Here is a 22,963-nt window from a genome sequence, read left to right as displayed (position 1 = left end):
GTGCAGTGACAGAAAAAAAAAAAGGTCAGCACCCTCGCTGTACAGTGAGATGTTTGTCGGTTCAAGTCCCAACAGGACCTCTCCAGTTTCATTTCGTTGTCCAAAAACACAAGTTTGATGTTACTTATTCACTCTCATGTATTTGTAGTATTAGTCTGTATTTGTGGTTACCTTTTGTTATCAGACACTGTTTTCAGCTCCCCACAACCCCAAATGGGCTCAAACTGAACAGAAGATTGATTAATGATTAATCATTTTAAAGGTATAATTCTGAATAATTTCATGGAAGCACACATTATCACTCCATTTGTTGCAGGTCTAATGACGATGAATTAAAATCATAAATGAAGCGGAAGAAACTGTTGCTCACCCTGCCGGCAGTCGCAGTAGGCCCAGCTAATGGCACCAGAGCTCTGTCTGAAGAAGCACCAGGGCTTGACCTCTCGGTCCGGGTTTCGGCAGAAGCTGTGGTCTCCCAGCCCTCGGCCCGGATACTGCTGCATGTAGTCTGGGAAGTCAGTCCATCTCAAGCAAAGGGAGCCTGAGTCTGTGTGGGAGACTGAGCCGTTGTAGTAGCCCAGTTTCGTGAAGCCCTCTGAACAGGACCGCGGTGCTGTGGACACAAACAAACCTTCAGTCATACTCGCCTTTCAACACTAAATTATGTTGGAATTAACAACAAAATACTGTAGCTTGTAGCTATAAAAAATTCCATTCTATTTACATTAAATGACTAAGTTGACTTCAAGATCTAATGGGGTTCCAAAATAACTTGAATTACAAGAAAAGTTTTTCCTCAATGAAAAAACAAACGTGATGTCCAAATGTCTGATCCATACTTCAGAGCAAGGATTAACAAAAACAAAGCTACTGAATCCTGTGAATCCTTGATTATGAGATATTTTCTGTTTTAACCCTTCTTGGGAATCGCCATCCTTTTTGAATGTCGTCTGTTGTTTTTTCATTTTTTCTTTGACTTTGTGACAGATTATCTCCCAATTTCATTCGTCTTTCTTTATACAGTTTTTGCCAAATTAAAATTGATGGGAAATGTGTCCATTTTATACAAAAAACAAACACCAGGATGTCGGTTGGTTCAATATGGAAACTCTCGAAACTATGATGTGTCGGTTTTCCTTTGCAAAATCGTTGCTGTATATTTTATAATTTATGTTTTGAAAATGTTTTAATGTTTGTTATTGTAACTTGGTGCTGCTGCTGTCTTGGCTCAGACTCCTGACAACAAGATCACCTGGTTAAATGAAGATTGAATTAAAGATAAAAACTCAGTAGAGCGCATACCTTCACCAACGCCACATTTGTTTGCAGAACCAAGTTAGCAACGCTAGGATTGTAGGACAACTCGTCAGTGGACAACTTATCAACGGACAACTCGTCCACGGAGGAGATTTCAGAATGTTTTGGAGAAAATAATTCCTGTACAATGTAGTTTTACATATTAGTTCTAATTCATATTTTGTATATGTTTCATATGTCTAGTATATGTATATATATATTTAGCATAGTATTATAAGGCTTTGTGAAGAATGGTCTTCTTTGTGCACATGACGTCCACCCCACCCCGAAACTTCGGCACTGCTGTGTGCTGAACGTCCCAGCTCCCTAATGACTGTATCAGTCATATTTTAATCATGTTTATCATGTAACGTCGCTACTGTCTGAGCCCCGCAGCTCGTTAACGTGTTGGAAGGTGGGCTTCTGACAGTTTAACAAGCACCAGAACGCTTCACTCAAAGCTGTCATCTATGAAGCGGCGTTTTAACTTTACGGACTATTTCTTTTCAGAAATCTATTTCTGAAAATTGTATTTCTGAAGACCACATCTGAGCCGGTGCACGGTGCCCCTGTTGAGTTTGCGCTCTGGGCAGGTGCCAATGTTTATGTTTTGTGTCAAATAAACTTACTAATCCTTCCAAATGTGTCAAATATACTTTGAAATCCAATCCTTCAAATCAATAATGCTGAAAAAAATAGTTGTGGACGAGTTGTGTGCCGTTTTGGAAACACATACATACATGCTTACATACTAGCTTTTGTTAGTGAAGGTATTTACCCCAGAAGAACACTCAGTTCTCAGAGTGCTACTTATTGGAGGTTCCTAGGTTTTCTAAGGCCCTGTTTACACGACAAGTTTCACGTGACAACACTGCAGCAGCGGACACACTGACAATGATGTAGTTAGTATGCTGGGCCACTGGAGGGAGCTGTTGCTTGATTTTGTAGTGAAACCACACAAACGTGTGCAGAGAACAATTCGCTATAAACATGAAGAAAATGTAGAGAACCCGACATTCGCATGGACTGATGACACATCGGATGTTATCAGGGGTGAGTCTCAACTATTAAACTACTGACATGGACGATAAAACTAGAATACAGACCGCGAGTCGTACCACTACGGGTCGGCCATGTTTGTTTACAACTAGATAAGCAGTAGGGAGGGGGGAGATCTGCAGTAACAGGCTCCGTAGTCTCCAGCAGTCTCTGCAGGAGGGAATAGCGACCTTGAAAGAATCTTTCCACCTTGGGAGCCGGGATAAAAACTTTGCGGATACAGTGGATCCGCACACTGGTGTCGTGTAAACGGACCACCCAAAAGTGAAGAAAGTTTTGCAGATACAGTCGTATTTGTTGCCTAAAAGTAGAATGGAGGCAGAGGTTTCAGCATGAATGCTCCTCTCATGTGGAACCAGCTCCCAGTTTCAGTTAAAGAGGCTGACACACCTTTTAAGGTGAGGCTGAAGACTTTTTTATTTAAAAAAGTTTACAATTACAGCTGCTTCAGGACACCCTGGGACATTTTGGAGTGAAGCTTCTCTAGGTTTAGACTTTTGGGAGAAGCTTTACGATTGCTTCTCGGTTTCTCTCTTCACTACCTTCCTGCAGGATCTTTAAACTGAAGTTCCTGGTGTGAGCCCTCCAAAACATCTGCAGTGAGTGGATCTATGACTTTGTTATGGCAGTCTTTGTTGCTTGTTCCTCTCTGACTCTGTCCTTTCTTTTCCTCTTTCTATCCTCCAGTCCCCACAACAGAAAGGTTCCACCTCTGTCTGCTTCTGTAGAAAGTCTCTACTAAATGTTTTCACATTTGTCATTTGTAACATCTAAAATGGGCAACACGTTTAATACGTTTCACCTCCGTCCAAGACATTTGGTAGACATATGCAGCGTGTTGAGCTGCACAAAAATGTCACTGACACCCATACCCATGTCCGGCCCGGTACAGAATTTACCAAATCAAATCATCATAATAATGACTGCATTCATTTGACCTTGTCCTGTAATGCCTGATTCCACCGCCACCGTTGACCTCGCAACTGGAGTCCTTGGTAACAAGCTCTGTGTCATGTCAAACATGGAACATTTCCCATGTTCATCTGGTGAGCAGATGGTTAGCAAAACAATGGTGTGACTAAAATGTAGGGAAGACACTTAAAAGCATCCAGAAAGCAAACGCCACCGTAAAACTGATCCATAAAACTGCTTCCTGAGGAGACGCTGCATGGCTGGTTCTCTCTCATACACACACACACACACACACACACACACACACACACACACACACACACACACACACACACACACACACACACACACACACACACACACACACACACAGCTCTATCTGTGTGCCTCTTCCCTAACCACTGGCTTTAACCATCACAGCTAAATATCTAACCCGAACATACAACCTGACCTTAATTGTCAACGTAAATCTGTTGCTATGTGTAAATCCTTTAAAGAATGTGAACTAGGCTGCACCTGCCCTCCGGTTCCTGCATGGTTGGTCGGCTCTTACAATTTGGGCCCCATAACGAGCACAAACAAGGGCAAATGTATTTAGCATTGACTTATGATCACACCGCTGTTCTCGATGCTCAATTCCCATTTTTTGCTGGCATCCGATTTTTTTGCGTGATCATTTCAAATGCAACCTCCCATGAGCCTTATTTGTACAGACGTTACCTCAGCACCAGCAGATCAACAGTAAAATTTCTGAGTATCTTTCCATTTGTTGCGAAGCCTCATTTCTATAAACCATGAAGCATGAAAATCCTGATTTTCAGCTGGTCTTCAGGCACTTTAACCGTGACTTTGCACATGTGGCTGCTGGTAGGAGTGAGAAGAGTGTGAACAGTGTACGGGCATGCTGTGACTGGAGGAGCAGAAAGATGATGTGGCATGATAAGAGGAAAGTATAACCAAGTACCATGCAGGATACTGTGTACTTCAGACTGGTTCTAGTGAAGGATATTGGCATTCATAAGATGAGTGGCTGTGAGGTTCAGAAGCATTCTGACACACAGGTTAGATCATAGGTAATCGCTCAAATGTTGGTTGTTACATTAACAGGTCTTTAAATATGCATGTGGAGAGTCGGTGAAATGTATGTTCTTGAAGGGGTCTGCAACAGCCTTAGAGACACATGGAGCTCTTTTGCCTTTCATTAGTGGCGCTAAAGACTCGGTCCAGAAGAGACTTGGTTCCAGGTCTGGAACCTGTCTAATGTTGGACTGGTTTACGACATAAACTGTTCTATGTGATGGGAAAAGACCTCAATTCTGCATTACATGAAAAAAATGTCTGTGAAGTTTACTTGAAGATTTCCCCATTTGTGTATAGTAGAATTATCCATAACAGAATCACGTCCACATTTTGTGGAGGTCTCCCACCATGTAACCCCTTAAGGCTCCTGCAGATTTGAACAATCTCATAAGTTCACAGCCCGCCACACTGTGTGACGCAAATCTAAATAAACGAGGCCACAATATGAAGTTTTTTGTGTGCTGGCTGTACGATGAAACACAAACTGAATCGCAGCCTACGACGACGTGGGTCGACTTGATTGTGCAGGAATAGCGCGTCCTAAACATAAACGTGAACGGAGCCTCGCCGTTTATGTCGTAAAGCGCTCGGAATGAGAGGCCAACTTGGGATGCTAATTTTGTAAAGGGAGCTTGAAGTAAAAATGCATTAGCATCGACTAGCATTTAGCATTAGCATTTACTATTATGGTTTTTCATTTTCCAACAAAACACACAGCAGGAGCTACGATCACACCAAATGTCTGAAGCTGTCTGATATTAATCGCAGGTTGTCTTTGGTCGAGGGACCAGGACGTCGGCCGTTCTTGAACCAGTCTCACTGTGCGACGCAGGAACCCTACACTACGATTGTTATCTTTTGTCTGTGTGTAAAGGCTTTTAGGAACCTTACTGAATTTTTATATAAAAATATGGATGATTTAGATGTAATCTTTTGGGGGGGGGGGGACTTATTTGATATTTTAACTTTCAATTATATCTAGTATATATTTACATAGTAAATTGGGATTGGCTCCAGCTTCCTGGAACCCTGCACAGGATTAAGCATTATAAAAGATGGATGGATGGATGGAGGGAGGGAGGGATGGATGGATGGATGGATGGATGGATGGATGGATGGATGGATGGATGGATGGATGGATGGATGGATGGATATGCTATTCTGTGTAGAACAACAGCTGGAAAGAATTTCCCTCTGGGATTAACAAAGTATTTTGCATTCTATTCTTCCATTCTACACACTACCCATTAAGCACATTTTATGAATATTGAATAATGTCTGGTATTGTTTATGATCAAATGCAGTTTCAAACAGGCTCAGCCTTCAGCAGAGATGCTGCTATTTGCTGGCTGAGACTTTACTGTACACGTTCTCCTTTGTACAGTATATTCTTCAGTTCACCCCCTACACTGCGTTTTACTTATATTTCAGCTTTCAAGTTTATTCACTGTACTGATCAAGTATTTTTAACAACATCTTCCGTCAAAACATCAAAATCAGTAGCTTCATACAATCACCCCATGGAAAGTGCAAGTAAATAAAAACTGAGACAATACGATTTTCATAGTTTCATAGTTTATCTCAGCCGCTTGTTTTTAGTCATTGATTTAAGAACCTCCAACATCCAGATTATCGAGCATATTCCTCCTACTAACTGATGTAACTTCAGATTAACTTAATGAGTGAATCAATCCTCAGACTCTCATGGTGCGGACTGCCCAGTCAATCTGTCAGATTGACACTGCAGTGATACAGCCATGTGACCATCATTAATACTTGAGATATGAGAAGGGCAATGCAGGTCATAGGTGAGGTTATTCAAAAACGACAACATCACAGAGGCTGAACTGAATCCATGGCGTCACTCCGTGTCAAGCATTTAACACAATATATCAGAGAGGTTCAAACTGTTCACATTTCCCCTGAAAGTGACCCACAGAGATTTTAAGATGAGCCTTACCTGGAATCTGCACTCTGAGTGAGTATCCCGGTTCAGACACCTGCGGAGGAAACACATTGCAGAATAAATGATGATGTTGAGTTACGAAGAAGAACACAGCTGTCACATTGCTATCGTAACACATTTTTCCTCATTAACCACGAGCCTATTCTCTGTATGGACATGTTGTAGAGGAATTGCATTAACACAAATATGTAGTCAGACATTGTCATACTGAAGTAGTCCTGTGAGAGTGTTCGATTCACTTTCAGTACTATGATCAATCTACTAGATGTTAACCGGCCCAGTGCCACTAGAGGGCCTCCAAACCAGAAACACACATTAAGTGTGAGTTAGCTTCCTGATGGGGTTCCATTTGAAGAGCTCCAAAGTGAATGTTTGCTTTTATAAACAGTTTTCTACAAGCCATAACTTGGCCAACATTTAGCTGAGGGGCAACTACTGCAGAACTTCTAATCATGTTCAACAATCTCTGAAAATGTCAGGCATCTGACAGAAAGAATTCAGAAGTAATGACTCCGTGAGCTTTGAAAGTCTTCGCAGAGTAGAGCAGAGCAGAGTTTGATGTCACTTCCTGTTTCAAGGCGACATAACTTTTTTAGGGGGCCGCCATGGACGCCGTTTGACTATGACAGATTTTAACAGGCTTTAATGAGGAAGACCAGATGTATATGCAGGGCAATTTGATCTGTCTCTGCTGTTTGCAGAGGTGGATTGATGTTCTGGTTGAAGTAGTGTTGAACTTGAAGGTACCCGTACAAATCATTTTGTTGAAGACTGTCATGATTCCTTATACGCCGCCGGCTGAGGGGAGTCAACATGCTCCCTCATGGCAAAGCGAAACCACGTTTTTCTGAAGCCTAAACAAGTCTGTTATCCAAATCTGACAGGTAACTTTGCATAAACTGGGATACACGATGACATTTTAACACATTCTCAATGCTACTGTCAACCTTGTGGAAAGAAACAAAGCAATTCTCAAAAATTTGGTTTTCTTCATAGCCTAACTTCTAATTGTGGTAGAATCATAATCTTAATTGGCTGTACTTATGTTTTTCAGGTCAAAGAATCCAGTAATGCTACTTCTGACAAGTTATTTCTGACCAGTTTTAAGAAATCCAAGATTTTTACCATTAAAAAGTACATTTTTGAGTGGCCCCATTCACAACATATTTGGGGCAACATTATCACGATCATGCTGTTGATAAATGTCAACAACAAATACATGTGAATAGAGAAAAACAGTGTGTTCAATATTTTATCTTGAACAATCCTTTATCCCTCAAAACATATCCCTATTGAGCGAATCTTGCGTCATTGCTTATCACATAAACAATGTCGACAAGATTTACTGGTGTTTATTAGCACAGTCACGTATCCATTTGCTCTATTTAACTCACATTTGTTTATTATAAATTGGAAAATTCCCTTCGTGGACTGTGGCCCTGTCATGGTAAATGGACTTCACTTATATAGCACTTTTCAACTGCGTGAACAACTTTACATTGTTAATCACATTCACCCATTCACACACCAATGGAGGCTGCTGTCATGCAATGCACTGTCAATCCTTTGGGAGCAACCTGGGTTCAGTGGGCTCAAGGACACTTTGGTATGGGGACAGGTAGAAATTGGAATTGAACCTGCAAATTTCCGATTGCGAGACAACCGAGCCATGCTGCCTTGTGTCATGGCAGAAAGTCTTGTCTGGTGCAGTGTCCTTCAGAGTAATGGCGTCCGGAGCACATGCTCCTGGTAGTATCACCCAAGGCGGACAGGTCTGGAGTGAAGGCCCAGAATCTGGGGGTGATGTGGGTAGTGTTTGCCAACACTATATATATATATATATATATATATATATATATATATATATTTATCTTTTCTTCACAGGGTCTCACAATCACACATATTAATGAATTGTGTGTCACTATGGCGCTGCATGTCGTGCATTGTGACAGTGGCACTGTGGTGCTGGTGCTTCAGAATAAAAGGCTCACCAGATTGTCTTGGCGTTGCAAGTACGACGTGAGCATGTACGTGGCCATATTTGGCGGCCATCTTGACTGCTGCAGTCGGCCACATTAATGTGGATAAATGTTTGTTTTGAAAAAGAGAGATTTTTTTTTCAACATGAACTGTTAAAGGTGTATAATGAACACGTTAGGTGTATATACTGTGTATATATTCTCTTCTGTCTTGAGTCTGTTTGCTGCTCATGCGAAAAGAAACATGATTAATATCGAAAGGAAATGAATGATATTTAATTGGGATTAATCAAATCAATCAACAGCAACCCTGTGATTACTAAAATTACAAATTTTATCATTTCACAGCATATATGAAAAATATATCAATATTGAACTAAATCTCGTTAAATTTATGGCTCAGTCATTCATAACATTGATAGCTTCTTATGTTGATCCCTTAAAAATACATCCCACACCACACTTTAACTATTTACCTTATTTTCTAGACTGGAGACTGTTGAGGGAGGAGGAATCCTGACAGTATTCCAGAGTATAGCAAGATAACTGACTATAAGTCACATTTTTTAGTTTTAGTTTGGCTGGTCATGACTTGTATTAATAAGCAATTTATTGTATACGTCAAACTATACCAGTAAATACTACCTGGAACCACTAGGTGTCACTGTATGACAAAATAACAAATCTCCATCACTACCATAACTGAATTAACCCAGACCCTTGAAAACATCTGCACAGATACATATAAATGTAGTTTGGTGGCATAACTTTCACAAATATTGGTTGAGATTTCCAAATTGAGCAAGTTTAATATTAGACAATCAAACAGAAGTGCTGTGTTTGCCTGGGAGCCAGCAGACAGCAGGTTGGATATCTGTTGATTCCTGGATTATCTGCTGTTACTGCAGGATTGAGACTTTCTCCTCCTCCTCAGTCTTCATTCGTCCCAGAGAAGTGCAACAAGTTAGTCATTGGCAGAAGATGGAGAAAAGCTTAATGTGTTATTTGTGCACCACCCAAAACTTAATATGACTGGCCGCTTCCAGCTTGAGTCGTTTCATTTGCAGTTTTGGGAGCAACGTGTTACAAAAGTAATGCAATTACAGTAGCTTATTATTATTTGTGGTAACGCAGTAATATAATCCGTTACTAATAAAACTATGGTGATATCATACTCTATTACTATCGTAGTAACACACGTCACAACATACCTTTAACCTGCTTAGGTTACAAAACAAAACAATCAGTGGGTAAAAGTAATTTCCTGCTGCTGGAATTCACTAAGATGACTACAAACATATTCAGTTCATCAGAGAACAGGACAAGAACTAAAGCCACAAGCTCATTTTAATCTAAAGCAGAGTTCAGGGACCGTCTGCAAATTACAAACCGCAAAGACAGATATTACCAATTAATGTACCTAATAACATCACTGGTACTCACTGCAGTATCACCACCTTCACTGCAGCTTCACTGGTCTCCTGCTCATCACAATACAACACTTGGTCTGATTTAATACTTTTTTTTTTTCACAATTTAAACATTCTGGTTTAATTGAATCAGTTAACACTGAAACCTTGTAAGATGGTGGCTTATTTTTATTCCCTTGTATTTGTCAGTACTTAAAGTCACAGTCTGAACAATTTATTTATGTGGTCTGATTCTCTCTGTGAAGTTTCATTACAAGACAGTATCATGTATTTGGTCACACTGGTGCACTTTATTTCATTTGTGTTGTTTGTTTGTCATATAAAGTTACGAATGTGCTTGTGTGTGAAGTTTAAGAATTAAATGATTAAACCTGCTTTGATGGATCTTCTCTGTGTGAGGGTGTGATACTATATTTTATATAATACACAGTAAAATGGCAGGTCTAGTCCTTTTGGATTGTTGATTAATCAGAAGTTATGTCCATTCAGTGCATGTCATCTTTGTGCTGCGAGCTTGAATTAAAAGAACAAAAGAATAGAAACCAAAAGACAAAGAGATTGTGTGTCTTGTCATGTTATCAGGCTGCAGGTTTCATTCTAGTGACTCCAGCTCTATTGTGTTTTATATGAATCGGCCTAGACTTTAAACATCTGCAGCATCTCCTTCATAACTTACCAGACTCTGATCCTTTGTCTGCTTCAGTGATTCTGACGCTCGTTGTTACTCATCGTATTGCACCATGAGTCTTTACTCTGACTTTTATATGAGGTTGCAAGTAGTTTTAATGGCCGACAGTCATTATGCTGCATCACCTCCACCGAATGTAGAATCAGCTGCAATAAACTACATTTCAGCTATTTAGAATGCCTGCTCATATTTCTGTGGTTATTTTGCTGAAAGTAACTCAAAAGTAATACAGAAGTAGTGTAACTTGTTACAATTCAGAGACAGTAATATTGTAATGTAACTGATTACTTTGAAATGACAGTAAATAATCATATATAATACATTACATGTTGGAAGTAATTTGCCCAATACTGTTCCTTTGTATGATACTCTAGGATTTGTTCAGTTTGGAGTGTTATAGGGTCTTAAAATCTTGTTGTCCTGGGAAAAACACTTCAAACTGGTCCCTGTTGTTGTTTCACTTTCACACCGACCTGCTTGGGTGTCAGACAAACGAACCTGAACGTGAACTTTGACCTACTGATGATAAGACGCAAACACAACTGCTCCCAATGGAGGAATGAATGGAAAGATATTGAGATAATGGAGAGACCATTCAGGTACTTTAAACAGAATAAAAGCATCTCAAAATTAATTCTAAAATCCATGAGCAGTGAGTGGACGGAAGCCAAGACAGGAGTTATGTGTTTCCTCTTAGGTGTTCAAGGTAGTGATTTGCAGCGTTCTGAACCAAGACACGTGTGAGGGAGGACTGAGGCTGACTCCAACATGAAATGCATTGCAGTAATCCAGCCGAGATGTCATCAAAGCATGAATTGATGTGTCAAAGTGCTGACATGCAAGAATGGGATCGAACCACTGCACTTATCTGTGAGTTCATTTAAAAAAATCACTGTCCATTTTAAAATGTTGGTTCAAAACGGTCCACATATGGAGCCAAGGGCCCTAAGTCAACTATGTCATCGAGACATAGCAACAGACGGTGTCAGTGAGGAAGGCCTCTTTCTTCTTCAGTGGTACAAATATCTGGCGATCATCCACGGGGCAGTGAAACAAGATGCCTTCTAAGAATAGAACCCTGTGGCAGGAAGTCGAGTGAAAAAAAGCAGGGGCCCTAAAACTGAGCTCTGTGGAACCCCATATAGAAGAGGAGCAGAGGAGGATTCAGAGCCAGAAGGCCAACATGCAGGTTCTGTCTGCCAGATAGGACCTAAACCAGGGCTGTCAAACTCAGACCCTGGAGGGCCGCAGCCCTGCATGTTCTCCTTGTCTCCTTTCTTTATCACACCTCAATGTCACAATGGTTCCATCACCAAGTTCAGCAGAAAGCCTGATTACAATCAGCTGTGATGAAGCAGGGAGACGTGGAAACATGCAGGGCTGCGATCCTCCAGGATCTGAGTTTGATAACTCCGACCTAAACCAAGCATGTGCAGTACCGCTGATGCCCACCAGGTTCTGCAACCAGGATACCAAGATGTTATGGTCCACAGTGTCAAACGCAGCAATTCGGTCCAACAGTACAAGAACCACATGATCACTAGAATCATTAGCCAGGGGGATGTCATTAAAAATCCTGAGTCATGCTGACTCAGCGCTATGCAGGGTTTCAAACTGGAATACCTCTAGACTATTGTGTTCGTTTAGGTAAAACTTCCGCTGCAAGTAGACAAACTTCTCCAATATTTTAGGAATAAAAGGTAGTTTAGAGATGGACCCAAGATTAGGCAGAACAGTCTGATCATCTCCAGGTTTCCTCAGAAGTGGTTGTACTACCACGTTTAAAATTTACTGGGACGACACCAGAGGACAGACTGTTGTTAATGATAGCAAGGACGAGTTGCCCTCTGTGGGATTTCTTTTAAAAGATGAGGAGGGACAGCGTCCCAGGGGGAACCTGGAGGCTGCAACCGAATCCCCTAAAAATGCCAGAGTCCCAGGCTGAAACTTATCAAACACAGCTGGACAAGAGGATCAGAGGCTGGAGCTGCAATCAGCCTCTGTGGGAACAACTTCATCAAGAAAAAAGTGCAGGAAGTTGTGACTCATTTCAGGGGACGATCTTAAACAAGCAGACTGTGGGGCTTTCACTACAGAGTCCATGGTCTTAAAAGCACATGTGGGTCATGACTGTGAGACGTAATAATGTTTGATAGGTGTTCCCTTGTAGCGTCTTTTTTTAAACTTTTTTATCGATTCCGGCAGCCCTTTAAAATCTATAGTGAAACATGCAGCTTGTCCTTCTTCCACCTGCACTCAGCCCTGTGACGCCCCCCGCTGGCTGCCCGAGGTTTCTCATTGAACCAGGGCTCCTGTTTGGCTTTAGGCGGCCTGGAGTCAGAGTCCAGCTCAGTGAGGCAGGAGGAGTGAAACCAGGAATCCAGCTCCTCTGTCACAGTTGATTCAGGCTGGACGCAGAGCCGGTCGCAGGTAGCAGAGAAACAGTAGAGTTAACTCCAAATCATACGTCATGAGAGCAAGAAGAAAGTTCGGCACTCGCGTCCAACGCCGCGGCCTGGACACAAACTTTCTCTTTTACTACTGAAACAGTTCAGAGAAATCTGTTTCTGAAAACATTAGAAGCGAGAAATAAGCTGCGAGACTGAAAAGTTAAAATGCCTGCTGTGAGGGGGTGTGGCCTGTTGTGAGGGGCGTGGCCTGTTGTGAGGGGGCGTGGCCTGTGAGTTCAACAGCTTCTTCTCTGAGTATGGACTCTCCAGCTGAACAAGCATTTTTTTTCGGCAGTTGACTGACTTTTCTTCTTGTTCTTATGTGTTCTTATTGTCTGCAGGCGCCTTTGAGGCTGTTTTAAGCTTGACGTGTCCGCATGGAATTATGTGATTTTAGAAGCCACGCCCCCTCACGAGGCCCCTCCAATTTGTTCTAGCAACACGAACGGAGAAGCACAAAAGAAAAGATGGAGCTGAAGAGGAAGACTGAGGATCCGGTTTTAAAGACACTACAAAACAAAGACAAGGAGAAAGTTAACCCACATGGACACTGAAAACAGGAGATTTGACTTCGAGGCGCCCAAATAATAATGTTTCGGTTGGATCGGCGCCTATGATTTGACTCTGTTGTTACGGACATGCTGGAAAATATCCCCGACCAAAAAGAGGAAGTATTTAAAATGTACCTGCTTTATTCGGCTGTTCAGCCAGATGTATTGTAGTTGATGTCTCAGTTGTAAATCAAACATACAAGTTTTGTTTACATTCTTTTGATACTTTATTTTCTTTGTCATAGTTTTTGGACAAACAATAACGTGTCACTTGTTCAAGAATGTTACTGGCATTAAAAAAACGGTTGCATTTCAAATTCATTGCAGTTCTGTATTTTCTTCAGCAGACCCTTTCTAAGCACATTCTCCAGCCAGTGTAAGTTCCCGTGGCATCAGGAAGAAGTACTTAAACTACTTTCAGGCTGAGATCGCGGCCTGAGTGACACAGGAAGTATGAATTCACTTTAAATGCCACACACGTTCTCTCCAGTCTTATATCTGCATGTCACGTCTGTGCTGAAAGCATAATTCAGCCTTTAAGATTCTGACAGTGCCAAGCAGGAGAGCAGTTTTATAACTGCAGTGCAGTAAAAACCAACGTCAAATAACAGAGAGATTGAGCCAGATCACACACGGTCACACATCTCCACAAAACAATGACAGAGAACCAGGTCTAATATATGTCCACGTTCGTGTGTGGAGCCAGACACACACTGAACAGGTTAAAAGAGTCAAGAAGAGATTAAAAAGTCCTTCACCAGAGGCTCATCAGGAAAGCATACATGCAGGTTAAAATCTCTAAGATGAAGGACACGATCATATCTGGTCATGATCCCAGCCAGAAAGTCTGAGAATTCATTTTTTAAATCCTTGTGGTATTCTTCGGGCGACCCACCTCAAATAAAGTCAGGTCGAAGCTGGAGAATGAAGATGAGCCAGCACCAGGGGCGCCTGGCCAATAGAGGGCGCCACCTCCCACCTCCCGAACCCAGGAGGAGAATTTCTTTATTTTATTTTAAATAAGTTGATAAACTGTATTAATATTCAATATATTTATGCCAAAAAAGTAAGGATGGACCCTGAACTGTATGTGCTTCATGTTCTAGAAATAAACTACGATAAAAGAGCAGATATGTTGAATTCTCTCCCGCGTGCGTGTGCTTGTGCGCGTGCGTGAGCGTGTGTGTGTGTGTGTGTGTGTGTGTGTGTGTGTGTGTGTGTGTGTGTGTGTGTGTGTGTGAGCGAGCAGCCTTGGGCCAGACCTGCTCGGTCATTGGATTAAAGTCAGTTCTGGTTGTTCTCACGTGTTTCTATGCGATGTTGAGATGAGAACAAGCAGTAAGTCCCTGATTATTACCTCTGTCACGTCTCTTCCAATTTCCTGTTTGAAAGAAGACATTTGGCTGAAAAGCTGCAGGTCAGGTTCAACTTTCTCCTGCACAGTTATTTTTTAAAATGCACACAAACATAAACGTGTCTGGAATTTTGCAAATGTGTTCAGGTTGATTGATGTTTATAAATGTTTAGATATGCTCATATTTATTAATGACTGAAAATCTAAGAGCTTGAAAAAGCATTTTATTTTGAAAGTCTTTTCGAGGCACAATCCTAAACTGCTTTCAAAAATGGATTGATGTGTTGTTGCTGAGAATCTACCTGAGGTTGACTTTGGTTTGTACTAAACTCAGTCTAACTGTCATTTCCAGTAAAGCAGCCCCAAAACACATTGATTTTATAAAAGAGACTAATCAAGTATCTGCCTGTATTTGTTTACAAGTATGTTAATAAAAGAGTCTTAATAAGTGCTCTCACTTTCATCACTGGGGGCTCTCTCCACATAAAACTGTGCTTTCTAAACACACTTTATTTAAATGAACTTAACACTGACTGCAACTGAAGAATAAGAGCCCAGGGAACTTCACCTCCAGCCGCCACTGAACAGCACACTGCTTACATTAGTCATTTTTTATAAACAGTCGCTGTTCCACCTGCATTGTACATATTGTTTTAATGGTTGCTGTATTGTTTTCTTGTCTTTTTTCTCTTTTTTTCATCTGCCATTAAGGGGCTTGCCAAACTTTGTTTATTTGTTTGTTTTTGGAAGTCAGGAAAGCTAAATATCTAAAAGAACTGCTCATCCATGGTCGATTGGAGGTTATTATATGAGAGTAAACATGAGGTGGTTGGAGCTGATATGACTCGGGGTGAAGGCTGTGCTTCCTATCAGTGTCCTCCACTAATCTGCTGGACTTTGTCACCTCTCTTCTTATATTTATTCCTCCATTCGTCTGGAGCCAAAAGCAACCTGGGAGGTGCTGTGCTGTCTGAAGACTCGCTTGTTGACAAGTGTCCCCTGAAAAAGTCTTCCAGGAAAAGACACGCCAATGATTCCTCTGTAAAGGACAGTGCCACGGGCAGTGGGATTAAATAGACCTGTTAGTTTCTCTGACTGTGTTCTGGCCACCAGAGTTCTGCCCGGGGAAACCAGAGTAAACGTGAGCTGTGCAGTGGGACGTGGAGACAGAGTCGGACCGGCCCAGCTGGCAGCCGGACAGAACTGCTTACCTCCGCGGACGCGCACAGAGCCAAGAAGAGAGCGCAGCAGCGGCGGACGAGCCCGGGAACGACGTGAGTCCGGTGACGGTCCATCCTGCAGGGAGGGACATCTCCCCTCCCTCACACACACCCACACACACACCTCCACACACTCACACCTCCACCGAGCCACCCAGTCCTCCTACAGCTTGTCCTCCGTCAGGAGCGAACTGAGATCAAGTCCAGACATCCAAAACACTCCGGAGCTAAAAATGACGCGCTGCTGGGGAATGATACGCATACCACCAACTCTCTCTCTCTCTCTCTCCCTCCCCTTCTCTCTCTCTGTCTGTATCTCTCTCTCTCTCTCAGTCTCTCTCCCTCCCTTCAGATTTTTCTCTAAATGTAACTGCTGCCTGATCTTTCATTACAACCTTAATATATTTATATGTATTTCTTCGTTGTTCATCTCACTGACTTATCTGTCATCCAAGTAAAAACAGTTAAAACTCAATTATTTTTTACACCAGAGTGTGTGAAGGAGGAAACATGCGTGGTCACAAGTTACATTTAGGAATAGAATTCTATATTTAAAAGGAGTGAAATCTAATCATGGGCAACAAGAATAAAACAAAACAGAAACATGCAAAAGATCTGACAGCACAGAAGCAAATGAATGAATGAATGAATAAATGTAATAAAAATATCAAATTCAAAATTAGTTTTGAAAACAGGAATATTCAGTTGCGTTTTCAGATCCTAAACTGATCCAAATTTGGGGGTCATTTGAAATATCTACCACTTCATCTGATGTTTTTCTTTATATTAAACAGTCTAAGTTCTCTGGAATAAAACCTCTCTGCTCTCCCTTCAACACAATCAGTTTTCAGAATAAGATGAAAAAGTCAGAAAAACATACTTGGTTCCAGATGCATGAGGGGGGGGGGGGGGGGGGGGGGTCCAGGTAATTACAAGAAGAAGTTGGTTACAGGAGCAGGTACAGTGTTTTATGATTGAAAGCTTTGTGGTGTCTGAACAGCTTTTTGTCAGGACAAGATTGGAATTATTCTGTTGCAGCCTTTATTGGAGACTGGCATGGCTGCCGGGTAGGACCGGGTAGGACCGGGTAGGGGATTCTTGGGGAATCTTAGCAGAGAACAGACAACAGCAGCATCTTCACATATGGATAAGAGCGCGTTTGTGCGTACAAAGTGCTGCTTACAAACTTTGAAACATTCATGTGAAATCAATGGGTTGACTTAGAACAACAACACTAAGGAGGAATGTAGAACATGCCCAGATGTACAGATCTGAGTGCTTTGGCAAAGTGTCGGGCAGACAGGCAGTGCAATGCGTCTCCATAAAACAGGAAGTGACGTGTAAGTCTGCTCCACATGATGCAATCGGCCCAGATGAGCTTTACGTATGTCGTTACTTTCAAACATGGGCTGGGCGTAAAGACTCCACAGTGCCACCGAGGAGGATTTAAAAATTCATGAAAGATCTGTGGCTTGACAAAGAATGATGAAATATGGGAGGCATGAAGGCATGCTCAGATCTGCATGCTTGGACGTCATTTTTGGTTGATTTGTTTTTTTTCAAAATGGCATGATCGCAAGACATTGGAGTTTAACAAACTCCCCCTCTGGGTTTTATGTGATTAAAGTGACATTGAATCATGAGCTTTGGTCAAAGACTGTGGTTGTCGTCTGTTGAATTCCAATGTTCTGCCATAAACAAAGTATTATAACTCCAAGAAAAAATGGCCAATCTGGAAATTTGGGAGGCATGGATATCACAAATTATTTGATTTCATGTCCATTTTGTGCATTAGTGTCAGTTTAAAATCTGCATTTAATAATTGGATTAAAGATTGAAGAAAATACCCCAGGAGTCACGCTTATATTGTATTATGTATTATGTATTAAACTCTATGCATGTGAAGGCATGCTCCACCACAGGAAAGTATTTCCAGTCAACCACACATTAGCTGCCATCTGGTTTAAGTTATTCACAAGGTTCCTTCCTCTTAAGCACTCGCAGAACTTTAGGGCACTTTAAATGTTCACCAGCACACAGCACTTTAAGATCAGGCTATCTGTACAGATTAATAACATTTGCACACAATTGTTGTTTTTAACTTGTTCATTAAATCTTCTGTTGTCGTCCGTAGATGCGGCAGCCTGTGGAGGCAACACAACAATTAACTGATGAATTGAGCATCGTGCATTATAAGTGGATTTAAGACTGGCTGATTCTTTTAGTTGTGTGTGTTTGAAGATGCGGGTGAGAGGAGTTTTCACTTAACCTTCCTCTCTTGTGTTCAGGCCGGTGTCCAGGTAAAAGATTCCCCCTGGAACAGATGCTGCTAAAGAAGGTTCCGGGCTGAACCAAGAGGGGTAGAAATGGGGGGTGTTGCACATAGTTTTAGCAGGGTTTAGGATCTAGTTTATTATTTAGGTGTTTGGTTTTTAGATTTATTTGTTATGATGGGTTTTCTTTCATTAACCTATGATTCTGGTTTTGGTTGGGAGGATTTTAACTTTGTTATATGAAACTAATGTTAACTTTTATCACCTGTGGAGTTTTTAATGGTTTCATCCAAATGAGTGAACTGTATTTAAGGCGCCTTTAAACATCATTCATGGTTCTGCTGCTGGGGAAGCCACATCCAGGATCCTCCCATGCACTATTTGTTGTTGGGCACTTTTTGATAATAAAGAACAAAAAGACTTGGACGACCCAAAATCTGACTCCGTCATTTCTTGTTGCTACTGTTCCCACCACTCTCTGGCCAGTCTGACGGCCAAGTCGAGAACGTGAGGCTTACAAGGAGAAAGAAGAGAAGTGGAAGGAGGTTCCGTCCTTCCATCAGCCTCGTCCAGCAGTTCCCATCCTGGATTCCTGCAACATGAAATCAGAATTGGCAGAACTTATCTAAAAGTACAAACAGTTGATGATGATGATCACTAGAACAAACTTGCAAGACTTTTGCTGTGACCTCATGTACTTTGGTTTTTACACGTACATGATCAATTAATGAGCCTTTTTCTGTCACCAGCTGAATATTCCCTTCAACTACTATAAAGTGGGAGATTGGTGGTTTTAAAGTATCATCAGTGAAGTCTCTCATTACAGTTATGATGGTGCTCCGTGTCTCCAGCCAATCAAGTGACAGCCCAAGGTTTTCTTAAAATAAAGACAAGGATAAAGATGGTGGTCGAGAAACGACTGCCACTATTATGTCATGGCTCATCTAACGACAGAACAAATATTGTCAGCACTTTAATTACCATGAATCAATGCTGGTTCACTGTTATGGTACGATAAACTTGGTGGACAGTTATAGGAAGTGTAACCATCAATCTTTACCGTCTCACAAGATGACGCTGCAGTCAGCCATGTTTCTGTGACTGCAGTACAGTTCAGCTGTAAATACTACGTGCACACGTCGAACAATATCATACGTGCCACGTATTTTGTGCTGGAATCCAGTTTTCCCCAATGGGGGCATGATTTCAGTGGAATCTTTAATGTTGTTATGACAAATACATCTTTTTGCATTTAAATCTTTAATAATCAAAGCCAACAAAGTTTTGACTCTGCTCAGTGCTTCATATGGCTGGCCAGCCACAAATATTTTATCAAGACAAACTGCAGCGCTAACAACAGTAACACCCTGTACTTTATGTACAGTACAAGCCCAAGCTAGTTCAACTGGAACCTTTTGTTGTTGCTCTTTCTTCCTCGTGCTCAATAGAGTCAATTCTCCCAAAACACCGTTTGCTTCTTTTTACCAACATTTACCAACCTCATCATTAAATTCAACAAAAGCTTTTTTTAGGAAACTGGCTTTTTTCCTGGATGAAACATGTGTGACTGTACCACAAACCCCGCGGACCAGTCCGTCATCAGCGTCAATCTTGTTGCACAGCATGACTCCAGCACCTTTCCTTCACAACAGCTGCTCTGCCAAACATGTATTAGATGCTTTGGCCTGATGCCCTTCAGCTTCAGTTCCCCTGTTGTGTTTGACAAAATCCTGAGCATTGGTTTTTATACGAATAGGACGTGTTTCAAACAAGTGCTCAATGCTGGGCTCACCTACTGGTTCCTTAGCTGCAAATATGTGCAAAGCTGAACTCATTTCACCACTTTCACGATGTTTAAAATCTGAATATCACTTCTCAACATTGCAGTTTGTGTTGAATGAGTTTTAACCCTGTTCAAAAACGCTTCAAACATCTTTTTTTTCCTCAATCTGTCAACTCAACATAAAATAAATCAGACCACAATTTACATCCTAAATTATCTACACAGAGCAGCTTCCTCTTAACGGTGCAACCACACTAACATTTCCAAATGGTGAAAATCCCCAGTTTTTTTTAATTTGTCTCAATCTATCGTGAACATATGACAATACATTTGAAAAAAAACAAAAAAAACCCATAGATATTTCATTCACTCTCACCCCCATCATCATGAAGTGCTTCGAGAAACTGGCCGGAGTCACATCACATCATGCCTGCCACCCACACTTGACCCCCACCAATTTGTCTCCAGAGCCAACCGGTCCACAGAAGACGCCACCGCTCTGCACACCCCACTGACCCACCTGGAACAGCAAGGGCGCTACGCAACGCTGCTCTTTTTGGACTTCAGCTCAGCTTTCAACACCATCATCCCGAGCAGACTGGTCGGCAAGATGTCCCCCACAACATCTGTACCTGGGTTATGGACTTCCTGACAGACCGCTCCTAGAGGGTGGGAGTAGGACACCACCTGTCCCCAGCACTGAGCACCAGCACCGGTTCTCCTCAAGGCTGTGTACTAAGCCCCCTACTCTACACCCTCTACACCAACGACTGCACCCCCACCCACCCGAGCAACACCATCATTAAGTTCACGGACGATATCACAGTGGTGGGGCTCATCTCTGGAGGAGATGAGGCTGCTTACAGGGTGGGGGTGGGGGTGGAGAGTCTGTTACGCTGGTGCACCACCGACAACCTCATCCTGAACACCTCCAAGTCCAAGGAACTGATCGTTGACTTCAGGAACCGGTCATTCAGCCGATCACCATAAATGGGGAGGGGGTGGAGATGGTGTCAGACTTTTGGGTCCTGGACATCCACATCAGCGAGGACCTAACCTGGACTGTTAACTCCATGGCAATCCTGAAGAAGACACAACAGAGACTCTACCTCCTGAAGAAGGCACAACAGAGACTCTACCACCTGCAGAAGACACAACAGAGACTCTACCTCCTGAAGAAGACACAACAGAGACTCTACCTCCTGAAGAAGGCACAACAGAGACTCTACCACCTGCAGAAGACACAACAGAGACTCTACCTCCTGAAGAAGACACAACAGAGACTCTACCTCCTGAAGAAGGCACAACAGAGACTCTACCTCCTGAAGAAGGCACAACAGAGACTCTACCACCTGCAGAAGACACAACAGAGACTCTACCTCCTGAAGAAGGCACAACAGAGACTCTACCACCTGCAGAAGACACAACAGAGACTCTACCTCCTGAAGAAGGCACAACAGAGACTCTACCTCCTGAAGAAGACACAACAGAGACTCTACTTCCTGAAGAAGACAACCTAACAACCTAAAACCGGAGGTCTTGTGCTTCTACCGCTGCTTGGTGCAGTCGGTGCTGAGCTATGGCATCTTGCTGTGGTTCACCAGCTGCACCACAGCTGCACCACAGCTGCACCACAGCTGCACCACAGCTGCACCACAGCTGCACCACAGCTGCACCACAGCTGCACCACAGCAGACAGGAAGAGGCTCCAGAGGGTCATCACCACTGCCCAGAGACTGATTGGCTGCCCTCTTTCATCCCTGGAAGACATCTACAACACCTGTTGCCTTAGGAGAAACCGCAAAATCCTCATGGACTCCTCACACCCCGGTCATCACCTCTTTGAACTTCTGCCATCAGGGAGGCATTTCAGGGCAATAAAGAGAAAAACAAACAGACTTAAAAACAGTTTCTACCCAAGAGCTGTTGTGGCCCTGAACGCCTCAAACACCAACAAACCCTGAGCTGCTGTTTTATCCCCTCTGTCTTGTAAATACCCCCTTGGACTGTACAGTTTTTATGTCTGCACTTTTCTATTTATTTTTGCAGTTTTCTAGATTTCTGTTGTTTTTATGGCATTTGCACTTTCTGTTGTTTGCACTGTTTATGAGAGCTGCTATCTTTTTATTTCGTTGTGCCTCCGAGGAACAATGGCAATAAAGGAATTCTGATTCTGATTCTGATTTTGATTCTGAATTCTGATTCAATAATAATCAAAAGCTGAAGATCTCTATATTTAGTGTGCAGAGAATTCCGCTTTTCCTCACCAAATAAGCGTACCTCTCCTCCAATACCAAATTGTTGAATGGATGGTGGTCACTTCAAATGGTAAGCGGCTGTCGCCGTAGGTACAGTTAACAAAACACAAGTATTGTGTGATGATGACACACTGCTGACAACAACCTCATTAACTCATACTGTTTTGCTTTAATTAAATGGCTCTTGCCAGGCCCTGCACCGCCTGTGATAAATACATGGAAGAGATTTGGATTTTAATCTAACCACCACCGTCTGATCTGATGAAAAAAACCAACAACAGAACAAACAGCTGTGTCTCAGTCAGCGACCGAACCAGAGTGAGGCTTTAAATTTGAATATCCTACAATTCATCCCAAATCACAAATCCCACACAGGGAAATTCTGTGCAAATGAAGTTATACACATATCGTCAAAAGTATTGACATTTCTCCAAAAGGAGTCATCAACATGTCCGCTGTGTTAAGGCAATGCAAGGCAAATGTATTTATAGAGCACCATTCAAACACAGGGCAATTCACAGTGCTTTACAAAGACATAAAAGAAATACAGAAAAAACTTTACAAAGACATTACAAATATATTAATAAAAGAAATAATTGAATGCTTTAAAATAAATTAAAGATGAAAGCAGCATAAAAGTTTTAAAAACAACATAAAAAGTAGA

The 22,963-nt window shown here is 42.0% G+C and overlaps 1 protein-coding gene across 1 annotated transcript in view; it reads right to left on the bottom strand.

The window, feature by feature from the left end:
• Positions 1–16,275, bottom strand: part of LOC308120504 (neurotrypsin) — a 32,296-nt gene extending 16,021 nt beyond the window's left edge. Inside the window, exons 1-3 of the mRNA XM_080481137.1 lie at positions 15,977–16,275; positions 6,308–6,347; positions 371–613 (exon numbers count right to left, since the gene is read on the bottom strand). Coding sequence (XP_080337263.1) covers positions 371–613; positions 6,308–6,347; positions 15,977–16,060 — 367 coding nt within the window. The 5' untranslated portion in view covers positions 16,061–16,275. The remainder of the gene's footprint in view (positions 1–370; positions 614–6,307; positions 6,348–15,976) is intronic.
• Between the last annotated feature and the right edge of the window lie 6,688 nt (positions 16,276–22,963).

This window comes from Lipophrys pholis (assembly GCF_963383615.2).
Source record: "Lipophrys pholis genome assembly, chromosome: 15".
Lineage (NCBI taxonomy): Eukaryota > Metazoa > Chordata > Actinopteri > Blenniiformes > Blenniidae > Lipophrys > Lipophrys pholis.
Note: the sequence above shows the minus strand (reverse complement) of the source record. Positions and strands in the feature narration are given on the sequence as shown.